We start from the raw sequence: 23,665 nt of genomic DNA, 5'->3' as shown, positions 1-23,665 counted from the left end.
GGCCACAGCTCTGCTCTGCCTGCCAGCCTCAGAACAAGAAAATAAAGTCTAAGGCATTTGCAAATAATAGCACTGCTTGGGTTCCAGAGGCTTACAAATGCATGTTGGCCCTGAGAGGATTTCTGAATATCATTCAAAATAATTTGTGCCCCATATTTCTACCAAACTACTGATTTGGAGGATTCTGCTCAGGACTGAACCTTATCCTCTATTTCCTAACCCTAACCCAACCATATAAGTCAACCTAATGCCAGGAGGTCAAGGACTTGGCCTGGGTCACTACATAAGATGGACAGTAGCTGCCTTGTGGATGAGCCTCTCAGTCAGGGGTGAGTTGGGTTTCAAGGCATCACGCTCCAACAGAAGGCTCCTGTGGAAACACACAGAGTTTTTGTTATAGAACATTCTAGACGAAGTGGGAGCATGACTGGCAGGAACAAATGGATACAGTCAGCTGGGGAGAAAACACTAGAGATAAGGACTCCAGTGTGGGACTATCACTGAGGCTTTGCCTGTTGTGGGGAAGCCATGGCTGAAGTCCTCAGAGACAGGCTCCTGTCACAGTCTAAGGCTGAGGACCAGAGGGACAGGTGACATGGTGTCTGGCAGGAAGCCACATGTGAGACTGGTCCAGGAAAAGCAAGTGAAAGAATAGGTAAGTGTAGGGAAGCCTTGATTTAAAGAAAGGAAGATGGGATCAATCAGAGGTAAAGCCCCTGCTGGCTGAATCTTGATACCCTGGACACCCTGGTCATCAGCATGACTTAGTGGGTAGGACCCTTACAGTGGGATAAGTGTCCCAGTGAGAAACTTAGGAGCCTGCTCTCGAAGTGCTCAGGGAAGGAAGACATAGCAAGAAGCTTTGAAGCCAGGAAGAGGAGCACACTAGAAACTGACCCCTGCTGGACCCTGATCCAGGACATTTCAGCTTTCAGAACTACAAGATGAGATGAGTCTGGTGGGTGAACAAGCCATCATGTCTGTGTTTGGGTCGTTTTGGTAACACGCCAAGGAGATTAAGATAGAGATAAGTTAACAATGGTGGGTCCGTGGGAGGGAGGGAGATTAAGGGGCTGGGGCTAGGTACACAGGTCAGGGACAACACCACAGCCAGGGTAGAACTGTATCTGCCTACTGCCTGCTTCTATAACAAAATATCCGAGGCTGGGCACATTGTAAAATTAAAGGTTTCACTTGGCAAGGTTTCAGAGACTGGAAGTACAAGACCTAGGCCCTTTTCTGGCTACAGATAAGGCTGTTTGTGGGTTAACAAGGAAGAGAGGCAGAAAGGCAAAGGGCAGTATGCAGAACAGGCCAAGCAACCCGAGGGACTGTGCTCTATGACATTCTCCTGTGGAGAGTACTAATTAGGGATCCTTGAGAACTACTTGAATATCTTCTGAAGATGGGGCCCCAGAACCCCAACCCAGGAGTTCTCATCTCTCAACTCTCTTCTCCTTCTTAACACTTCCAAACTGGGGAACACAAGTCTACCACATGGAACCTGGGGCGCCATACACAAACCATCCCAAACCACAGCAGAGGGCTTTTGCCTGTGAAGTGGCTGCAAAGGGAGGTGGGCACGTGGAAGGAATGCCCCACCCCTGCAGTGTCTTCTCCCAGGCAGCTTGCCACCTCTCTCCCCTGTACTACCTCACCTCTCCTGGGCAGGACCAGATGCATGGCATCTACTCCAGTGTGGGCCACACTGCACCCTAGAATCTGCCTCAGCTGAACCCTCAGCCTGCGCCTCTGTGCACACAGCCCACATCCCTCTTCTGTGACGACAGGCCCCACCTCTTACCAACAGCAGGTTCCCCAGGGGGCTCAGCCCCTAGAGCATCATGTGTGGCTTTTGCATGTGGACATGGATGACATAAACAGGACATGTGTCCATGGCATTTCTGAGTTCAGAGTAGTTCAAATGTTCCCAGCCATCACCTGCACTGCTGCGATCTGGCTCAATGGCCAGGGCACCTGCCTAGACTTCTTCTCACAGGAAAGGGACCCAGGGGCCCTCTCCTTGGCAGGGTGGGGGGTGAGGCAGAGAGAGGAAGGATAATGGTTAGGGCTGTAGGAGTTCCTTTACTGGGTGTCCCAGACACCACTAGCTTCTAGGTCTATGGCTTTCTCTCCTAACCAGGCCCACTGGCTAAGTGCACTGGGCATTTAATCTCCCTCCACACCTCTACAGGACACCCATATGCTCCCCATCCCCTCACCAGATCCACCCTCATCCTCTGCTCCTGAACACAGTTATGTGACTGTTCAGATGAATTGGTGATGAACTGGTTTTCTCCTAGGATCCACACATCCACCTACTCAGTACTGCATCCCACACCCAGCCCAGGAAGTTTATAAATTGCTGAGAGCTGAGGCCTAAAAGAGCAGACATAAAAAAAAAAAAAAAAAAAAAAAAAGAAAGGCAGGGTGTCCCAGGCAGAGGGCCCAGTGCATGCAAGGACCTAAGAGCAGGTGTACTGGCTGTCTGTGTAGTTCAGCATGGCTAAACTGGAAAGTAGGCTGGGGTGGCTGGGCAAAAGGGTGGCACTGGCTGTCTCCTTTGTCAAGTTCAGCCTGCTAATGAAAGAGAACAAAACCCCAGGTTGCCGCCTGCTTTCTGAACCCCTAAATCAGAAGCACACATGCCAAGGCAGGTGCATGCATAGGGAGATCATGGGGGATCAGACCATGCCTGGAAGTAGGGAGGGCAAAGTGCTCACCGGGCCACATTCTTATGGGCGCTGGAGGTGCAGTTGATGGCCGCATGAATCAGCAGCTGGTTGAAGATGTCTCTCTATGAAGTCAGTTAGGCAAGTTAAGCACCTGCAATGGGGACCAGGAATGGACCCCCAACCCAAAGGAACCACAGAGATGAACACCACCCTCAACAGCATACCCTGGTGTCAGTGTGAAACAAGGGTACTCCTACCCCATGCGGACCCACAACACATGAGACACCTGGTACTCTGACCTCTGGTGCCCTGTTTACAGATGGCTCACCTGAGCATTGCTGCCCCCAATCTGGACAATTCGGTAGCGGATTGGCAGGAGAAGTTCTAGGACTCGGTCAGGGTTCCCGTTCTCAGCCTCCACAAAGGCCTGGCACAGGGGCAGCCCCACATCTTGTGCCAACTGGTGCTGGAAATTCTCCCCAGGGGACCTGTCACCAAGACCAAAGTTAAGCATCCGCCTCTACAAAGGCTCACCTGGGCCAGAGACACAAAAGTTAGGCCCTTCCCCAGCTGCCTGATGGCATCTGATGGGAGCAGTTAGCATCTGCCAAATGTAGGGAGAGGACAGGGCTCCCTGTTTCCAGCCTTAGTTGCCCATCTGGAAAGTGGTGTAATGCACAGCCCTTGTGAAGAGATCAGACTGCAGACATTGTAGGCAAAACCTGGACACCAACAGCCAGCACTACCATGGTTACCAATGAATGTGTCTGTGGAAACCTGTCCCCCAGGCCGCCCTTGTCAGTCCGGAAGACACCATTTCCAACAGATAAAGAACTGAGGCTCAGAGCAAAGAGGATACCAGCTGGACCCCTGGAAGTCAGACCCCTATGAAATACATGCCTGCATGGCCCGCCCACCCAGGGGATATACCACCTAGAAGCATGGGTATCTCCAAAGCCTTCCTTGCTCACCAGCAAGACCTCACTCTAAGGTTTCCCCAAGAAGGCAGGGTGACCCCTAGCAGGCCTTGGCCCAAACCTTGCAATCCTTCACCCTCTCAGTTGTCAGGCTTCTCGGTCTCAGGGCCTCACATACTTGCTGGCCTCCTGCAGGGTGGTCAGCAGCTCCTCTGTGGTCTGGAGGTCCTGTGCACCCAGGGAGGCCATCAGGAAGTGAGCGTCATTGAACAGAAGGTTGTGGTCTTGGGTATGCTTCTTAGTCACTGGTAGGACAGCCTGCCACCGCTGGCCAAGGGGCACCCCTGGGGACAAAAAGAGGAGCCAAGGGCTTGGTGTGAGACAGCAGACATGTTCTGCACCCACGTCCCTCAGAAGCCCATTCAATTCTGTTCCTGTGAATGGTCGAAAGGTGAGTGGAGCCACCAAGGCCTATGCTGTCCTTATTTTCCTAGAAAGTGTGATGATATTGTGTCCAGCAATATACTGTACACCCTAATAAACTTTTGTGGGGTCAGAGAACAGAACAACCACTAGACAGACATAGAGGCCAGAAAATGGTGGCCCACACACCTTCAATCCTAGCATTCTGGAGGCAGAGTTCCATCTGGATCTCTGTGAGATCAAAGCCACTCTGGAAACAGCCAGGCATGGTGACACACGCCTTTAATCCCAGGAAGTGATGGCAGGGAGCAGAAAGGTGTATAATGTGTGAGGACCAGAAACTAGAGCTTCTCCAAACATTTAGCTTTTAGCAGCAGTTCAGCTGAGATCCATTCAGATGAGGAAACAGAGGCTTCCAGTTTGAGGAAACAAGATCGGGTGAGGAATTGGGGAGGTGAGGTTACCTGTAGCTTGATCTATTTGTCTGATCTTTCAGCGATCACCCGAATACCTGGCTCCAGGTTTGTTTTTATTAATGAGACCTTTTAAGATTCATGCTACACCCATGAGGTAAATGCAAATTTGAGAAACTGTCACAAGTTATCCAACTATCCTTAGCCTCCTTTCAGACTCCCAAAAAACATGTTTTAAAATTTTCCAATGTAATCCCAAGTCTAGTGCCTGTGGAGAGATGGCTCAGTGGTTAAGAGCACTGGCTGAGTTGGGTTCCCAATACCTGCAAGGTGGCTGACAGTGTTTTATAACTCCATTTCCAGGGAACTCAGCGCCCTCTTCTGACCTCCATAGGCACCAGGCACACAAACAGCCCACCGACATACATGCAGACAAAATACTCACATACAAAAATAAATAATATATTTTTTTAAGTCTAGTACCTGATACACAATGGGTACTTAATAAAGCCAGTGGCATCAGTAAGTAACACCCTTCTCCTAAGTTTGAATTTTCTGGCTCTAGAAGTCCTTACCCCGGCCCCAGGCTCCAGCCTCCACCTCCTTTTCTTCTCTCTCAGTCCAGGAATGCTAGAGTCAGCTTTCTTCTCTAGGGCATCTCCAGCCACCCAGAGAGCCCTGGACATCTATTTCTCAGCCTTTCAAATTGAACAGTGAGGGCCAGGCAGCGGTGATGTAGGCCTTTAATCTCCTCACTTGGGAGGCAGAGGCAGGTGGATCTCTATGAGTTTGAGGTCAGCATGGTCTACAATATGGTTCTAGGACAGCCAGAGCTACACAGACAAACTCTGTCTCAAACCACCACCCTTCCCCCTCCCCTCCAAAACCATTGAACAGTGATGCTATCCTCACAGCAGTGAGGATGTAAGAGGCATTTCCCAGCCTGCCAACCACTCAGTACCCCTACCTCATGCTTCACACTGGGATTCTGGAGCTCTAGCCTTCCTTAGTGTCTCTCTCTGTGGGAGCATTATCTGGTCCTCCAGCCATGGGCAGGAAGCCAGCCCTATCAGGACAACTTGGAAGCCTAGGGTGACAGGCTGAGAAGCTTCTGCAACGTCAGAGTTGGGAAATTATCACCACTTGTGATCTAGGAAAAGAGGCATCAGCCAGTAGCCAGGTGGCACCTGTGCCCCAAAGGCCTATCAGGCAGGCTATGAGAATGGCAAGGTTCTGAGTCTAAGGCCACTACACCAAGGAGCAGTGGAGAATAGAATAAAGGGCAGCTGAGGCCCAGTGAGTTGTCTTAGACTGTCATGGAGACAGCTGCGTAAGCTCGCATGCAAAGCTACAGCCAGGCTTATTCATCCGAAGGCAACCACCCTCAGGACTAGGAATCACACTTTCTTTCTTTGTATAGGGAAAGGGAAGAGACTCAGCTACCTTCCATCTGAAGACGGTAGAGCATGGAACAGCAGTTTACCACATTCAACATGGTATCTTTGGCCTGCATCCTAGGAAGGATCTGGAAGACAAGGATCATGGGAGGCCAGGCTCAGAGGGTCAGCAAACAAAAGCTATAAGCATCATCCTTACCATCCCAACCATCAAGAACATCATCCTCATCATTTCTCACCCCTTGGACTAAGATCAAGTATAAGACCACAGCCTCTACCAAAAGATTATGTAATGTGGGGGCCAGAATGTATGAGGCAGGCACACACACACACACACACACACACACACACACACACACACACACGAGTCCACTGTACTGCTCCTGGATTTGTGCTGGGCCTCTGGCAGAAGACACCTATCTTGCTCGGTCATATTTCTTGGTTCAACTTAGCTTATTAAGAGAAATGTCTACACCTCAGAGAACACAGTGCACATCACCTCCATTTCTTTCTAAGAAATAAGGAATCCTCTGAGGTACCATTGTTTGGCAGGCATTTATCTGGTAATCAGGTCCCCATATCATGAGCACACTGTACCAAAATACTATTGCTAAGTCCTCACTTGCCAATTTTTCCTTTCAAAGCATGCCCGAGGGCTGAAAAGGAGAGGACCAGCGTGAGAGGAACAAGCAGAGGCCATAACAGACTGCTCAGTCTTCTCTCAGAGATTAGGCCTCAGTTTCAGTTTCCTGAGACTGAACAAGCAGTTTCAGAGGGACCCACAAACAAAGGGCAATTAATCAACACCCCCAACAGCAAGGATGAGGAGGCCTAGTACAAGGAGTACCAGGCAAGGCCAGGCCTGAGCCACCACAGTCAGCAAGCTCAAGGTGATAACCAAATAAGGACAAAGCCTGGGACTTGTCCAGGCATGCCCAAAAATGAAAAACTGTAGCCATGACCAGCCCTTGACTAGTCCTGGCCAATTAGAATGTACTAATATGATTGCTACTTGCTTCGGCCAATCATATCTAAAGTGGCCTAACCGCCCTAGGAACGCCCCTTGGCTATGCTTACAAGGAGCTCTGTGAGCTCCTTCAGGGTCATCAGCATCTTGCCTTTGTGTAGAATGGCAGGTCCCAGTATGCTGGAATCTTTCTCAAGATAATAAACACTCTTGCTGACTGCATACATGGACGGTGGTCTTTGTGGGACTTACACAGGACCCTACCAAAAGGAGAATTTGAGTTTGGGGAGATGGCAAGGTTTGTGAGGTGGCAGGTAGCATGGGGCCCAATGAGGTCAATAGCTAGTACTGCAGTGCTACACAATTTATCATCATCATCATCATCATCATCATCATCATTTTATGTTTATGAGTGTGTTGTCAGCATATAAATCTGTGTACCACATGTGTGCCTGATGCCCACAGAGGCCAGAAGTGGGCATCTGGTCTCCTGAAACTGGAGTTACAGATAATTGTAAGCTACTATGTGGTTGCTGGGAATTGAATCTGGGTCCTCTGGAACAACAGTTGGTATGCTTAAACATTGGCCCATCTCTCTAGACCCACAACTTTTCTTTTTTCTTCCTTTTTTAATGGAACACTGGTGGGTTGAACCTAGGATCCCAAGCATGCTGAGCAAGTGCTCTAACAATGATATCCTCAGACTTCTTTTTGAAACTTTTCATTCTGAGGCAGTCTCACTGAGTTATCCAGGCCAGCCTTGAACTCACTTGATAGACCAGAAAGACCTTAAACTTGCAATCCTCCTTCCCCAGCCTCCTGGGTGGCTAGGATTGCAGGTCTGTTCCACCATGACTAGATTATTTTTTGTAACATAGATTTTAAAACAGTAAAAACAGACAGGGGTCTGGAGCAATGGCTCAATGGTTAAGAGCACTGGCTGCTCTTCCAGAGGATCTGGGTTCATTTCCCAGCACTCACATGTGTGGTAGTTTGAATAGGTATGGCCGCATAGAATCATGTGTTTGAATGATTAACCCATAGGGGAGTTCACTGTTAGGAGGTACAGCCTTGTTGGAGGAAGTGCATCACTGTTGGGGCAGGCATTGAGGTCTTACATGCTCAAGCTAGGCCTAATGGGGCAGTCGTCTCCTGTCTTCAGATCGAGATGTAGAACTCTCAGCTACCTCTACAGCACCATGTCTGCCTGCATGCTGCCATGTTTCCCCGCCATGGCAAAAATGAACTAAACATCTGAACCTGTAAATCAGTCCCAATTGGATGTATTCCTTTAGAAGTGTTGCCATGGTCATGGAGTCTCTTCACAGCAACAGAAACCCAAACTAAGACAACATGGTAGCTCACAAACCATCAATAACTCCAGGTTTAGGGGATCTGGCCCTCACTTCAGATCCCTGTGCACATATATACATGCAGATAAAACATATAAAATAAACAAATTCTTTAAAAAATTGAAACACATTCACATGTACATACAAGTGCCCATATGGCTCAGTAAAGGCACTTGTTAGCTAAGCCTGATTTGATGCCTGGAACTCACACAAACTGACTTCTGCAAGTTGTTCTCTGACTTTCATAGACAAGGCATGGCATGCATACACATACAAAATGAATAAATGTGATTTTTTTTTTTAACAGATAGAGTCTCACTATGTGGCTCTGGCTGTTCTAGAATTCACTATGCAGACCAGGCTGTCCTCAAAGTCACAGAGATTACTGTGCCTCTGACTCCTGAGTGCTGGGATCAAGGCATGTGCCACTCGGCCTGGCTCTGCTGTTTTTTAAAAGTTAAAAAACAGGTGGTGGTTGTGTATGCCTTTAATCCCAGCACTCAGAAGACAGAGGCAGGTGGATATCTGTGAGTTCAAGGGAAGCCTGGTCTACAAATCAAGTTCCAGGAAAGGTACAAAGCTCCACAGAGAAACCCTGTCATGGACAATCAAAAAAAAAAAAAAATTAAAAGTAAGTAAACAAGCCGGGCGGTGGTGGCCCATGCTTTAATCCCTGCACTCAGGAGACAGAGGCAGGCAGATCTCTGTGAGTTCAAGGCCAGCCTGGTCTATAAAGTGAGTTCCAGGAAAGGCACAAAACTAAACAGAGAAACCATGTCTCGGAAAAAATAAAAAAAAATAAAAAATAAAAAAATGAACAAGCCAGGCAGTGGTGGCACACACCTGTAATCCCAGCACTTCAGAGGCAGAGGCAGGTAGATCTCTGTGAGTTCGAGGCCAGCCTGGTCTACAGTGTGATCCAGAACAGGCTAGAAAGCTACAAAGAGGAACCAGGCCTCAAAAGAAGAAGAAAGAAGAGGAAGAGGAGGAGGAGGAGGAGGAGGAGGAGGAGGGGGAGGAGGAGGGGGAGAACCCATCTAAAAGGACAGTGATAGTCAAAGACTTCCTTAAACACGTCAGTCTCCAAACACCATGGGTGAACATCAGCAGAGACTCCTGGTACAGAGTCAGGACACGGCTCTGACAATAGCTATCCCACGAAGTCTGGGCCCTTCTCCCACCATTTGCTCTGGCTGGGACACGCAAACAGGCCTAGAGGCCACAAGAGACAAAAGCCAACTGCAGCAACAAACCATAGACGACGTGAGTGCACTTACATGGCTGTCATAGATGGTTAGTGCAGCCTCATAGTCTCCCTGCAAAGGAGAAATTGCTGTGGTTAACATCTGGAGAAGTCAAAACACAATGCTTGGAAATATACTAGGAATAGCTGACCAAGGACCCCACTAAGAGAGATGGGCAGGGCTCAATGGCAGCTCAGTGTGGAGAAGGGAGAAGGTTAAACCAACCCTTGGTCATGAGGGCCTCACCTTGCATACATGCTTCTCTCTGGGCATCTTAGGAGCCTCCAGGTCTTTCTCTACAGTAACAGTGCTGCAAGAAGCACCCTGACAAACAACCACTGCCCATCTCCATCATCTGTCCCCGCCCCCTCTCCTGGAATTATTTCTGGTCCCATAGGTCCAATCTGAGACCCTCCCTGTATCCCAAATGTAAAGAAGCAGTTGGTTCCAAACCACCTGTGATGGTGTAAAGGGTCCCCCATAGGCTCAGATGTTTGAATACTTGGTCCCCAGTTGGTGGCACTGTATGTGCAGGCTTTGGAGGTATGGCCTTGCTGGAGGAAGTGTATCACTAAGGTTAGGCTTTGAGAGCTTAAGGCCTCACCCTATTCTCAGTCCATGCTGCTTTGTGCCTGAATGATGTGAGCTCTCAGCATCCAGTTCCTGCACCCGTGTTTGCAGCTTGCTGCAAGCTTCCTCGCCATGACGGAGGCTCCACTGCCTCTGAAACCTTTAGCCAACTAAACCCTTCCCTCTACTACGAGTCGCCTTGGTCACAGTGTTGTCGTATCACAGCAACAGGAAAGTAACTAGTAAGCCACAGGAGTCCCAGTTCCCAAGGGTGGAAAATGTCTTGGAGGAGCTCAGCCTGCAAAGCTCTCAGAACATGAATGCAGTATTGTTTCAGATATCATCTCTGCTGGACAGTTTTATGTTAACTTGACACAAGCAGAGTCATCTGAGGAACCTCAATTGAGAAAGTATCTCCATAAGACTGGGCTCTAAGCAAGCCTGTAGGGTGTTTTCTTAATTGATGGGGGATGGACGTTTTGTATGGTGCTATCCCTGGGCTTGTGGTCCAGGATTCTTTAAGAAAGCAGGCTGGGCAAGCCATGATGAGCAAGCCATGATGAGCAAGCCATGATGAGCAAGCCAGTAAGCAGCACCCCTCCATGGCCTCTACACCAGCTTCTGTCTCCAGGTTCCTTCCTGCCCTGTCTGAGTTCCTGCCCTGGCTTCCTTTGGTGAAGGACAACTTAAGCCAAATAAACCTGTTCCTCCCCAACTTCCTTTTGGTCATGGCATTTCATCACAGCAATAGAAACCTAAGACACCATCTTTTGTACCAACACACAAAAGTGCTGCATGGAAGTCAGACACACAGCAGGGGCTAGGGCTTTTCTCTGAACATCTGCAGTGAGTGAGATAACCAAAGAGAAAGCATCCTACCTTTTCAATAAAGTACAGGGCCCAGTGCCAATAATTATGGGAAGCGAGCATATCAGAGTCCTGCAGAAGGAAGGAGAGAAAGTCTGAGTACCTGTGGGCTGGCACTAAGAATTCAGTTGGTATCAACATGAACCCCTGAGTTCAGTCCCCAACATGGAATAAACTGGGTATGGTGGACCACACCTGTGATCGCAGCACACATTGTGATCCCAGGAAGTAGAAACAGAGGATTTGAAGTTCCAGTTTGGGCTGGGGAGATGCTCACTTGGTACAATGTTTGCTATGTAAGCATTGAAGAGCTGAGTTTGACTCCTCACACCAATGGTATATGCCTGTAATCACAGGGGAAGCCTGGAGGTTTCTAGCCAGACTGTCTGGCCTAATCAGTAAGCTCCAGGGAAATCCCAGGAAAAAGTGGCCTCCATGGCTTTAGGATTCTGGTACCCCCTAGAATATTTCAGACTCAGGAGTCTGGGCATCTTTAGATGGTCTATGTTCATAAACCTCCCTGTAAGCCAGCTACACCTAGACCCATGCCTGGAGATGCTGGGAATTGGCCTGGCTGTCAATCACAGTGCTACCCCATGGAATAGCGCAAGAGGGATGCTGGTGTCCACGGAATCATGCCTGGTCTCTGAAGTATTTAACATCTACTACTCAGTGGCAGGTTCTGGGAAGGACTTGTTTCCTCAGCTGGTGGTGCCCTTGGAGCCTGCTGTGGCACAGAAGTGGCCAGGTCAGGTACCAGAGGCAAGTCCAGAGAAAACAGATACACATGGAGGAAGGACCACCAGAGCAGGTGGGGAAGGAAGAAATGGCCCCAGATGGTGCACCAGCCTGTCGGAAGCAGGAATGAGTAAAGTTGGGAATAGCGAATAGGGACAAATAAGGCCACCTAGTGTTCAGGCCACGGGAAAGGTCAGACTATGCACTAGGAGTCTGAACCACCCTAATCCCCATATGCCAACTTTTCATCAGTGGACCATTGGCCTGCCTCTCTCCCACCCACTGCATCATGTGGTCCAGAACGACACTCCATCAGCCCAGGTGGAGCCTGCTGGCAGCAGCAGAGGCACATACAACTCAGGGCCCTACACAGGTCCACCCTTGCTGGGCTCTTATTTCCCCAGGACCCTTTGGGTCCATTCCTTTCATAGCAAAACACCTCAGGCAGACCCCAATTGCACAATCACTTATAAGATGCTGGCAGATGTTGGGATGTTGTGGAACTCCCAGAGGATGCTTGGCTGTCAGGGAGGCCTCCAAGCTGAACCTGAGCTCCTGAGGAACTAAGCCACATCTGTAAGCCCTACCCAGCAAGGCTTGGTGGGATTCCGGGTATCAGACTAGCTCATCCAAGTCTCAACTCCTACCTTCCAGTGGCCTTCGGTGTTCTTCATGAACTCCAGCCCGTCCTTGATCTCTGCTCTCATCTCGTGTATGTGGGCAACGGTGTGCACTGACCATGCATCTGTTGGCTCAGCAGATAAAGCCTGCATGAGGTAGGAGATGGGAGGACAAAGAAAATGGGTGTTAGCCTGGATATGTGGGCCCCAGAAGAGGAAGGGTGAGACTGGGCTCTAATTCAGAGTAAATACAAGCCCGACACCAGCCCCGTGTCCTATGTGCCTGGGATGTAACAGTGTGTGCCTTACCCGCCACAGCAGCTGCTGAGGAGGGCGTCACTGGCAGCCTCACAGATGAGGAAGCTGGGGTTCCAGGAGGCCAGTACTTGCTTCCTGGGTACACCCTCATCATCTGTAAGATGCTACCCAGGATATCGTGCCTCAGTTTCCCATGATGGTTTCTAGGGCTACCTTCCTCTCAGGGCTATCAGAATAGTGTAGACTGTCACATCCTCTGCTGGCGAAGGACAAGAGGCTGCCCCTTCCACTTACACTCAGGAGATGGTTACATAGACGGATTCCCGAGTTAGAAGCAACTGGATTTAGCAACACTGTTGTTAACGACCAAATCTACATGACCCCTGAGCTCCACGGTGAGGCTGAGAGACACATGAACTGGCTCTTACCCCCTTGTCCATCTACACACAAGGCCAGTTCACGTTTATTGAGCACCTCCCAAATGCTGGACATGAATCAGTGAACTGGGGCTCACTGCAACCCCATCACTGGCTTGTCCTCAGGGCCCCACATCAAATCATGGGGCTCTTAGGCCTGCTTTCCCTGATGTCTCCACACTGGCGTGGCACCTGCTGCAAGGCTTTTAGCAACATGTCCCCAGCAGTCTCTGGCCCCTGCTCCTGCCCCTCAGCTTTCACAGCCTTGTCCACTCCCTGTGGGAAGACAGGGTCACACAGCATGTCTGAGAATCCTTGGGGCAGAGGGCCTGAGTACCAGGGGAGCTGGTAACATGGCAGGGTACATGCTGAGCATGCTTGGCACTGGCACCCCTTTAAGGAACCTCTCCAAGCATTCTGCTTTCCCACAGGACAGTTGAGAAATAAGACTCAGCCCTGTTCTTTGTGACCAGCATCCTCACTCAACTGGAGTCCTTACAGGGTTCCCTGGGAGACTCCAACTCTCTGCCTGCCCCTCACACCAGAGGTTGACCTGCTGGGCTTGCTGTCACCTTGTAAGGTCACTGTAGTTCAGTGGACCTGGTGCTGTCCACTCTTGCCTTGTGGAAACCTGGGAAACATCATCATAGCCTTGTCTTCTTGTCTACCAGCTGTCTGGGGGGTCTGGGGCTAAGGTCAGTGTGGCCATAGCACCAGGAGAGCTGGAGAAGGGCAGGAAAGAGCAATGAGTGGGGACACTATTCTGCCACATCCTGTTTCTTCTCAGACTTGAGTCTGCATCCTTGGCCATCTCTCTTTGGAATCAGCTTGTCAGAATGCCACTCAGAGTTCCTTCAACTGCCCTGCTCTCCTCCAGATGCATAGGTGGTTCCCCCAACCAGAGGTGCCTTCCTGTGGCTTAACCACAGATGCAGGATCTGGCTACCGTGATCATAGAGCTTAGATGGCCAAGAAGTTAGCTGGAGCCCTCAGGGCTGACTCAGAGCTAAAGAAAACAAAACCCAAAACCAGCCAAACAAAAAACCTTCGCCTGATTCCTGATTCTGCATTGTGTCTGATTCAGGCAAAGGTCAGACACCCTGAGGATGCTGTCCTGACAAGTGGACACTTCAGGCCAACTGAGGCAATGCCTGGGTCAGGAGCCACAGCAGGGATGCAAGGAAGCTAAGATCTAGTCCAGGCTGCTTTAAAGAAAGTCATCTCCTCAGATGGCCTAGGTGACAATCAGACCCCTAAGTTTTATCAGCACAGAGGGCTCTGCCTAGCCTCTATCTGAGCGGCGGCTCTCTTGTCTGGACACCAAGGTGTTTAACAGTGTAGGCAGAGACCATTGGCAAGAGCAGGCTTGCACAAGGACAGGTGTGACCCGGAACCAAGAGCATGTGTCACTCTCTGTACATGGCAATGCCTCCTTGCACAGTACTTTCTACTCTTGCAAGGACAAGAGAGGCAGAGAAGGACTTCCAGAGCCTGAGCTACCTTGTACCCAGACCTGTCACTTGACCCAGATTTCAGGCCCACAGGGAGTCTCCAGAGCTGCAGATCAGCCAGCACATGCCAGCAGAATACAGAGAACAGTGCCCGAGGCTGAAGGCTCTAGCAGGCTCCACATCGCTCCACGCTCCCACTGGCAAGCACCTTGAGTCATGAGTGATGGCTTTTTAGATCCAGTAGGCAGGACAAAGACACTCTGCCTCCCTACTCAGGGAGGATGAACATAACAAGATCTGGCCATGACCTTTGAAATCTCCACCCACCTCAAGCCTCATGGGTCATGGTTAGACCCAGTGAAAAGGTGAAATTCAAGGAGGGAGAACCAGGGTTTGCATGCTCTCCTGTACTGCTCCAGTCCCAACTGGCCCTGTGGCTCTAGAGCCGACTGGAACTCACAGAAGCACAGAGACACCACTCGGGTAACCCTGGGTGACAGAGCCACCACCTCCCTGAGTGACACTGCCTCATCTGCTCTAGGGACCTCAGGAGGCTCTAGAGCAGTCCTGAACAGGTAGCTGTTTGCCCTAACATCAGCCCCTCCCAAGAGGACACTCCCAGGAGGGGAGGAGGGCTGCTTGGTCCTTATATGAGGGGCCGTACCATGAAGAGCCTCACACCCTGAGAAGGGCCCACTCACCTCTTTGGCAAGCTTTAGTGCCTGATCATAGAAGTTGGTTTCCATCAGTCCGAAAGCATAGACGCCTTTCACGTAGCTGAAAACAGAGAAAAGGACTTCAGTTCCCAGGAAGCCGAACAGGAGCAGGTGGGATGGAGTCCCTCAGCAGGAGCGCTGGAGACCACACACCCAGGGCTTGTATGTGACTATGTTTGGACACGGGGGCTTCCCAGAAGGAACTGAGGTGAGATGCAGTGGGTGGCAATCTTTTTGCTGTTATCCACTTTGTAAGAAGGCCGTGTGGAGCTGGCAGACTCAACCCAGAGAGGAGCTGAGCTCAGGAGTCATCCTTTTGAACTTCCTTTAGTGCGAGACAAAGTGAAATTCAAATTGATGGTAACTGTCCCAGAACCCTGTGCTGTCCACATGGCTCACCCACTCCTCAGCAAGATCCATTTCCTCAGACATGAATGCAGAGTCTCTTCACAGAGGATGACAAGGTCTAGGGACACTTCCCTGGGAGCTTGGCACTATGGGTAACTCCATTCAGGCCTCTGTTGCACTGTCCTGCACCCAGCCTGTGAGCACCCACTGACCAGCCTGCCAATCCCCAGAACTGATCCCAGTGCCCTGTTGGTCTAGCTCACCCTCCATTCTGTCCCACATACTTGCATTTCTTATCAGTCACCGAGGCACTGAGCCTCAAGACTGTTGGTCACAGGTGACAGAGGGGCTCTATCCTGTGTGAGCAAAGACAGAAGCTACTGTCTAAGTCTCAGGTATCACTTTTACTGTCCAGCACAGGGGCAAACAGCACCTTTTACTGGAGAACAGTGGCTATTAGGTGACTTTAAAAAATATTTACTACTCAGGAAGCAGAGGCAAGCTGATCTCTGTGAATTCAAGGCCAGCCTGGTCTACAGAGCTAGTTCCAGGCCAGCCAGGGCTACACATGGAAATCCTGTCTCGAAAAAACAAACGAACAAACAAACAAAAAATTACCAAGGGATTACTGCAGGTCAGGTACTAATTAGCTCGAGAGTTGTTTAATTTTCTACCAGGCTGAACTACGGAACCTGGGCCTGTGGTCAGGCACCATTCAAAGGGTCAGCATAAAAGTGTTAGATATGAGTACTTTTAAATCAGCAGGATCATACACAAACAATATTCTCAATAATGGCAGTTCGTCACGTCCAATCAGGTGACAGTCATAGAGAAAAGTCCCAGAAAGAAAAAGACACTAGGCCTTCCGGGTTCCTTTAGATACAAAGAGGAAGTTGACTTTGTGGGAATTTCTAGCCTGTCACCCTGCCCTACAGGTTCTAAATCTACCAGATGCTACCTAAACAGCCCTCTGGAGAACACCCCTTTCCATTGTAGCAACTGGTGTATCCACAGGTCATTGCTCTAACTGTCTTGAAAACAGACAAGGATGTGGCCACAGAGCCCTTGGCCCCGGACAGATGATAGGAAATAGCCAGGCATGGTAGTTCATTACCTGTAATCCCAATACCTAAGAGGATGAGGCATAAGATTGCCATGAATTTGAGGCCAACCTGAGTTACAGAATCAGATCCTATCTTTAAAAAATAAAACTATCGATGCACATGAAGTGTGGGTGTTACACTTCGGAGAGTATAATCTTGGGGATGCTTGTTACTACAAAAATAAAAATCCTATCTGACTGATACACAATGATGCTACCTCGTTCACAGGATGGGATGAAGATCACATAAAGAGAAAGAAGCCTTTTAGATGAGCAGCAGGTGTCTCATTATCTCTAGGCTGGAACAATAGTGTTTCTGAGTCTTTAGGGCAGAGAAAAGGAGAATGAGATGATGTGGCTTCTTGTCTGCATGTACCTGTTAAGAGGGACATCACGTTTCCAAAAGGGGTAAACTCGAGCCACAGAATCCCGCATCTGCTCCTGGTGGCCCAGGTAAAAGTAGGCATCATGGGAAAACCTCAGGGCCAATATGTCTGTTGGGTGGTCCCGAAGGATCTGTTCCCAGAGATCACAAGCTTTGGAGAAGTTCCTACAAGACAAGAACACACTGAGCATGAAGTCCACATCCATGGGGCTGAGCGTGATGGAAAGCCATCCTATGTCACTATCTGCCTGGGCTGGTTTAAGCAGTTATATCTGGGGCTGGGGAGATGGCACAGTGGGTAAAAGTGCTTGCTGCACAAAGATCAGGACCTGGGTTCAAATCCCCAGCAGCAGAGTAACATTCAGGCATGGCCATGTCCCTGTAACCCCAGGGGTGGAAAAAGAAGGGTGTCTGGGACTTGCTGGCCACCAGTCCAGCTGAAGACCATGAGCTCTAGATTCAGTGAGAGACCCTGTCTCAAGGGACTAAGATGGAGAGCCATAAGATGGGACACTTGACATCCTCCTCTGGCCTCTGAGCACAGGGCACATGCATACCTCACCAACACAGATGTGTGCACACACACCATAACACACCCTCTGCGCACAAAAATCAATACAATAATATATATAGATAAATTATAGCTGTGCATGTGTGTCATGCAGGGGCCATGAAACTAAAGGGGGGGGCGATCTGAAGGGGAGGAAGTAGAAAAGGCAATGGACTATGTCTGACATGAAAACAGAGGGACATTCTTGGGGGGAGGAAGAAAATAAGCCAGAGTGGGGCAGGGACTTGAGGACAGACAGTAGGGGTGCTGGTGAAGGAGAGCAAGGCAGGATAGCATCCATTGCTTTGTATACTAGTAGTAATTCATAAAAAGAGAAAATGTTTCCAATTAAGAAAAAAATTCCATCAAGAGCTAGGGTTGTCATTGGAACTTGCTTAGCAGGGAGGGCTCTGGAGTCCATACCCAACACTGCACAGAAAAAAATGGTATAGACACATATACGTACACATTTTCTACATTAGGTTGTACCTCATAAAATTCAAAATCCAGTAGGATCTGGAGAGATGGCTCTGTGGTTAACAGCACTTGCTCTCTTGCAGAGGCCCCAGGTTCAGTACTGGGCTCCCCTAGTGCAGCTTAAAACCATCTCTAACTGCAGTTGCAGTTCTGATGCCTTCTCCAGGAATGCTAGGGCACCAGGCACACATGTGATACACAGACATGCATACAAGGAAAAACTGAAGACACATGATATAAAAATAAATAAATCTTCAAAGAAGAAAGAGAAAAACAGATGTGTGTGTGTGTGTGTGTGTGTGCGCGCCCACAGGCCAGAGGTGATCAGGTGTCCCCTTCAAGTGATCTCCCCTCATTTCCATAGTGTCTCACTGAACCTGAACCTTACCAATTCAGCCACACTGGTAGGTCAATAAGTGCCCGGGATCTGCCTGTCTCCACCTCCCCAAAGTTACCGTACACATCGCCATGCCTAGCTTATTGCCTTGGTACTGGGCATCTGAACTCAGATCCTTGAACCTGTGTTGCAAGGACACTAACAGATGAGCCATCGTTCAGCCCAAGGAGTCTTAACCAGTTGCAAAGGACAATTTGCACCAACAATACAAGGAACTCAGAGAACCCCACATCAACACTGAGCCGCTAGAAACTGGTGGGACTTCCTTAGACTAAGCCCCTGAGATCCTCACAATCAGCTTGAGGTATCTGTTCTAAAGTATATCTTCCCTGTCCAAGCACAGGGACTGCCCTGGAGGACTGTGGGAATGGAGACAGGGAACGATCTTGAAGGTAGAGAGCTGGCACACAAGTGTTGGAATCCTGAACAAACCCTAAAGACCTGTTGTGAGCTGGGTGTCTCAGCCTGTGGTGCTTTTGGGAAGTAGGGCACCCTTCTAGAATTTGGGCCCACTGATATTCAATTAGGTCCCTGGAATCATGCCCTTGGAGGGAACATCAGGACCTCAGTTGACTTCACTGGTTGCTATGAGGTGAGCAGCCTCCTCTACTACCTATTACTACCAAGAAGTAAGACCAGTAGGGTAAGTGTCCTAGGACTGAAGCCTCTGAAGCCATATGCCAAAATAAACCTTTCTTCCTGATAAATGTATTGTCTCAGATATTTTGTTACAACAACAGAAAGCTGACAAATGCAGCCTTCAGGGCAAGAAGCAAAAGGGTCAATTGCTTCCTTCTCTCTCCTAGATGTGGTGATCAAAGTAATAATCATGGGAGTGAACCACAGCTCTTCCTAACCCTAAACTGGAAACCCTGGCTAAATACTTCATTCAGCTTTCAATTTGGGGCAGAGCAGGCTGGTGAGACTCTCAACCTCTGAGGCATCACCTTGCAAGAGCATGGAGTCCCAACCCCTGCATCCCAGGGAGGCCTCTCACCCCTTGGCAAACGTCTCCACTGCAGACACATGCAGCTGCTCCCGAGGCGTCAGAGTCTGGGTTTGGGAGACCTCCACCATCGTCTTCACAGCCTGGGCCAGGTCCTTGTCCAGCTTCATGGAACTTCCCGTGCCAATGAGCACAAGGCCGTTAGAGATGACATGACCCATGGCTGACAGAAAATTGGAAAACAGCTGGTCACTCAGCCTAGCCCAGCCTCACAGTCTACCAGGTGTGAGCCACGCTGGCTACAGGTTCGCTGTGTGTGAGACCCCTATCAAAAGCTGGATCTCAGCTCTGGCTTCAGCAGGCAGAGGGGGCAGCGGCACCTTCCAAGTACCCGAGGTTATTTCTTTACCTAGGCTTTCTATTGAACCCCGATTGTCTGAAGTACTTCCCTCTGCCCTCATGAGCCTGGCAGAAGCTCCGAACCAGCTCACTGGCTGGTATTATTGCTACAACCAGTTCAGACCTCCTGGGATACTCAGTAGATGCTATTCAGGAGCTGAATCAACAAGGCCCTGGGGCAGAGACTGTTCCCATTTTGGTGCCCTCACTCATGATGATGGGATGTGTGGTCCTAACTGAAGGTGTGAGGTCCAGGTCAACCCATGTTTTCCAGCCCCTTCTTCAGAAAGGCAGGGTGTCCCCTGATTGGCAGAACTCAATCAAGGACACTGGCCTGGAACAAAGAACCATAGTACTAGGACACCCCCAGCCCAGCTATTGGACCCTGCTTATAGCCTGAGTCCCTCTGACCACTAGCTGTCCCTAGCGCTGCATTTGGAACGCCCTGCTTTTCTCTGGGTCTCCTAATTCTGTCCCTGCCAGGTTAATAGGGCCCTTGGCTTTAGCTAGGCTGCTGTATGTATTAAGAATGTCTCTGGGCTGGAGAGATAGCTTAGAGGTTAAGAGCACTGGCTGCTCTTCCTGAGGTCTTGAGTTCAGTTCCTGACAACCACATGGTATCTCACAACCATCTATAATGAGATCTGGTGCCCTCTTCTGGCAGACAGAAGTACATGCAGACAGAACACTGTACATAATAAATCTTTAAAAAGAAAAAAAAGTGTCCCTAAGATCCAGCTTCATCTTCATTTTGTAAGTCTTCTCAAATACCAGGAACGTCACCCCACACTTGGGCTACCCTTCTTGGATTCTGAAATGTTCTGGACTGACCTCCCCCAGCCCACTACACACAAGGCTTGCCCATGAGCCAGGCTCTACTCTGTCTTCCATCTCCACCCAGCTCTAGTGGCTCTGGAGATGTCCCGAGATCCCTGACAAAGGTTTCGGGAGCCATCTCTTGTGTTCCAGGATTCTGGGCTTGCCAGCCAGCTAGACTCAGGTTGCTGTCTCTCTTGCACTGAGCCCTAGTTTCCCCATCTCAGAAGTGGGGTGTCTTATGTCCACTGATGATAGTTAGAGAAGATCTGGAGCTCTGAGGAAATGGCATCCTCCTGGGAGCAGCCGTCGTTCCAAACACAGTAGCTGTCACCATTGATTCTCTGTGCAAGTGTCAGCCTAGTCACGGTCCCTCCAAACCAGTGAGTCCCTAGAGTCAGGGCGTGTGAACAGCGCCTAGGGAGAGCTTTACTCACCAAAGGTTGGATCTGCTGCCTTGAGCTTCGACAGGCAGCCCTCGATGCCACCAAGACTCTTGTCATTGGTCCACTTGACATACTGGAGTGAGAAACACAAAACAAGTCTGTCCTCCTGGAGCCCTGGACCGTATCCATGAAGGGGTATATCTAAACTCTGATTGTTTTTTTCTGACGGGGGGGGGGGCGGGGGTGCTGAAATTCAAATTCAGAATCTTATGTAAGCTCTACAGATACAGGAGTCCCAAAACTGAATTATTTTTCTTTCTAGAGCACTGAGCATTTTTTGCACTCTAATTCAAAGAAGGTATAGCTTAATTGGCCTTCTAGGATGAGATTAAATACACAGGATTAGGAGACACCTCCTAGGCCTGGGATGCCCACTGCCAGAAAAGAACTGTAGAAAAGCAGATCCTTTCCAAGAAATGAGGTAGAGCATGCCCCTTTCTTCCGCACCAAGAAGAGTCCTGGAGTCACTTACACAATTCCTGAGTCATTTCTCTCGAAAATAACCACAGTAAGCCAGGCATGGCAGCTCACATTCATAATGCCAACAACAGGGGGACTGAGTCAGGAAGCTTGCTGTGATATCCAGGCCAGTCTGGGCTACAGTGTGAGACCCAAACACACAAAAAGACCGACCGAGGCTGTGTTCATTACAGTTAGAGACAGAAAGGCCAGACATGGAAAGGCAACTTTTGTTTCGATCTGTCTGCAGACTCAGGTGCACCCTGGCTCTGCCTCCGATACACTGAGTAACTCAAGGCAGCTCAATTCTCTGAGCCTCCATTATCTCACCTAAAAAATAAAAAAGCTACTTGACCTTCCTTCTGAAACCTTGTCCCCTCTCCCATAAGCCCCCAAGTCCCTGAACTACAGGATTTTTCCCTGCTGTGGAAGTGCCTGGGAATGGGTGAAATGTCTTCATCCAGCTAACCCAAGAGGAGCCTCAGGATAGGACCCCATGCCTTCATGGCAGAGCTCACAACAAACCCCAGCAGGCCACAGTGGGACACCTGTGGAGGCTTAATATTTTCAGACCCCTGGGGTCATCCATTGCTATCTACCCTGGAACTGGGGATCTTGGGAAAAGGGCAACTGGAGCTGGCTGAGACACTTCCCATGTTGTTGTGCCAAAGTGCAGATCTTTACTGTGATGGGATTTGCAGACCATTTGACAATTGAAACTCCTCCTCAGCACCCTTCAAGGAGGACACGAGTCTCTTGGTGGGTATACCTGGGTCAGGGTGGCATCAAACAGCTTGCAGGCTTCATTGCTTGTGGTTGAGAGCAGGAGACCAGCATCCTTCCACGCCTACACAATAGGGAAGGAACAGCAGGGGTTTACTGGGATGAGCCCCCAAACCCTTGGTTAACCCTCTGTAAAATATCTAAGAGGACCCAGTGAGTCCAAAGTGTCAGCCAGGAAATAGGAGAGAGTCAGTGGGAGTCTCATATCCAGGACTGATGGGAGGCTGGGCCCTGGGTGTGCATCTGGAAGGATGTCTGGTTTGTCACCTGCCTAGCAAGGTGTGTTCTCCCTGCCAACATCTAACAGTTCTCTCCCACCGTGTGGGAGGAGTCTGACCAATTGGAAATCCTTCAGATTATCATAGAGGCCCTGGTGACCTGACCTTCAGGGTGCACAAGGCCAGTGTCTCCTAGGGCGTGGGACATGACCTTTAGTCCTGGCCAGTGAAGGGCTGCACCTCCATGGACTTGGAAATTGGGTGGCTGTGCTGCTCCCACCTTCATCTTCCCTGTCTAAAAACTGGGCTCAAGGTCCCGGTCCTGGGTGGCTTCATAGGAAACGCTTCCTGGAGCCAAGCCCAATGCATGAGCTTTCCCTGGTGCCCTGCCTGGGAACCACTAGGTGGTCCCCCCCAACTCTCAGCTGCATAGACACAGCATGCTCAGGATTAGGTCCCCAGCCGGCCTGACCGGGGTGACCAGCAGCGGGTTTGCTCCTGACTGCAGGGCCCTGGACCAACTCCCGGACCCAGGAGGACCCAGCCGAGGGGGTGCGCTTACCTGGCAGTCTCGAAGTGACATGGTTGTGGTTTTGGTCTGCAGAGTAAAGGCCACAGGCTCAAGGCTCTCTGGAGTTAACTGAAGCCTTCCAGGGAGGTGTAGGTCTTATTGCTGGAGAAAGGGGGCGGGGCGTGGGCGGCTCTCCTGACTGCTCACTGGTGGCTTTGGAGGCTCCTGTCCAGCTCAGGGCCCAGACCTGCCTGCCCCCTAAATCACAGGGTGGGTGTGGAGGTGTGGGTGTAGGTATGGGTAGGGAAAGTGGAGGAGGTAGGGGGATGGGAGGACACACTGGGCCCCTGGTCATATTACTCATCTGGGGTGCTCAGAACCAGTCTGGTGGCTGCTGCCCCTGCTATCAAACCCCACCTGGCTAGAGGTGCCCAGCTCAGGTTGAACTTCAATGTCCACCTTGCCATCTGATGATGAGGGTGCCGGGGGTCCAGCCTCTCCCAGCCTGAGCCTCCTTCACTGAGCCTCAGGAAGCATGGGAGCCCTGGAGCCTCAAAACCTTAGTCAAGAGCTGTAACACTGAGATATTACCCTTCCCCCATCTTTCACCCCCACCCAGTTTTGAGTTAGGGTCTCACTAAATTGCCACAGCTTGTCTGAGATCAGCTTCGTAGCTTAGGTGGACTTTGAACTTGCGATCCTCTCGCCTAGAGCTGTTTCATTACTTGCTTATAATGCCTAACAGCATTACAGACCTGCCCCTAGCAAGTTCTAGGTAGCCCTCCTCAGGCAGTTCCAGCCTCA

The 23,665-nt window shown here is 50.0% G+C and overlaps 1 protein-coding gene across 1 annotated transcript; it reads right to left on the bottom strand.

The window, feature by feature from the left end:
• Window positions 1-279: 279 nt before the first annotated feature.
• On the bottom strand, window positions 280-23,463 carry LOC118596727 (tetratricopeptide repeat protein 38-like). The gene is made up of 15 exons (XM_036207608.1): window positions 23,453-23,463; window positions 22,913-22,997; window positions 22,119-22,196; window positions 20,882-20,963; window positions 19,281-19,452; window positions 16,851-17,024; window positions 15,010-15,085; window positions 12,211-12,330; window positions 10,838-10,897; window positions 9,422-9,460; window positions 5,872-5,953; window positions 3,771-3,936; window positions 3,004-3,163; window positions 2,724-2,797; window positions 280-370 (listed from the first exon to the last, which is right to left on the bottom strand). The coding sequence occupies exons 1-15, from the start codon at window positions 23,461-23,463 to the stop codon at window positions 280-282; spliced, it is 1,470 nt and encodes a 489-aa protein (XP_036063501.1).
• Between the last annotated feature and the right edge of the window lie 202 nt (window positions 23,464-23,665).

This window comes from Onychomys torridus, chromosome 16 (genome assembly GCF_903995425.1).
Source record: "Onychomys torridus chromosome 16, mOncTor1.1, whole genome shotgun sequence".
Classification (NCBI taxonomy): domain Eukaryota; kingdom Metazoa; phylum Chordata; class Mammalia; order Rodentia; family Cricetidae; genus Onychomys; species Onychomys torridus.
This window is presented reverse-complemented; position numbering and strand designations above follow the sequence as displayed.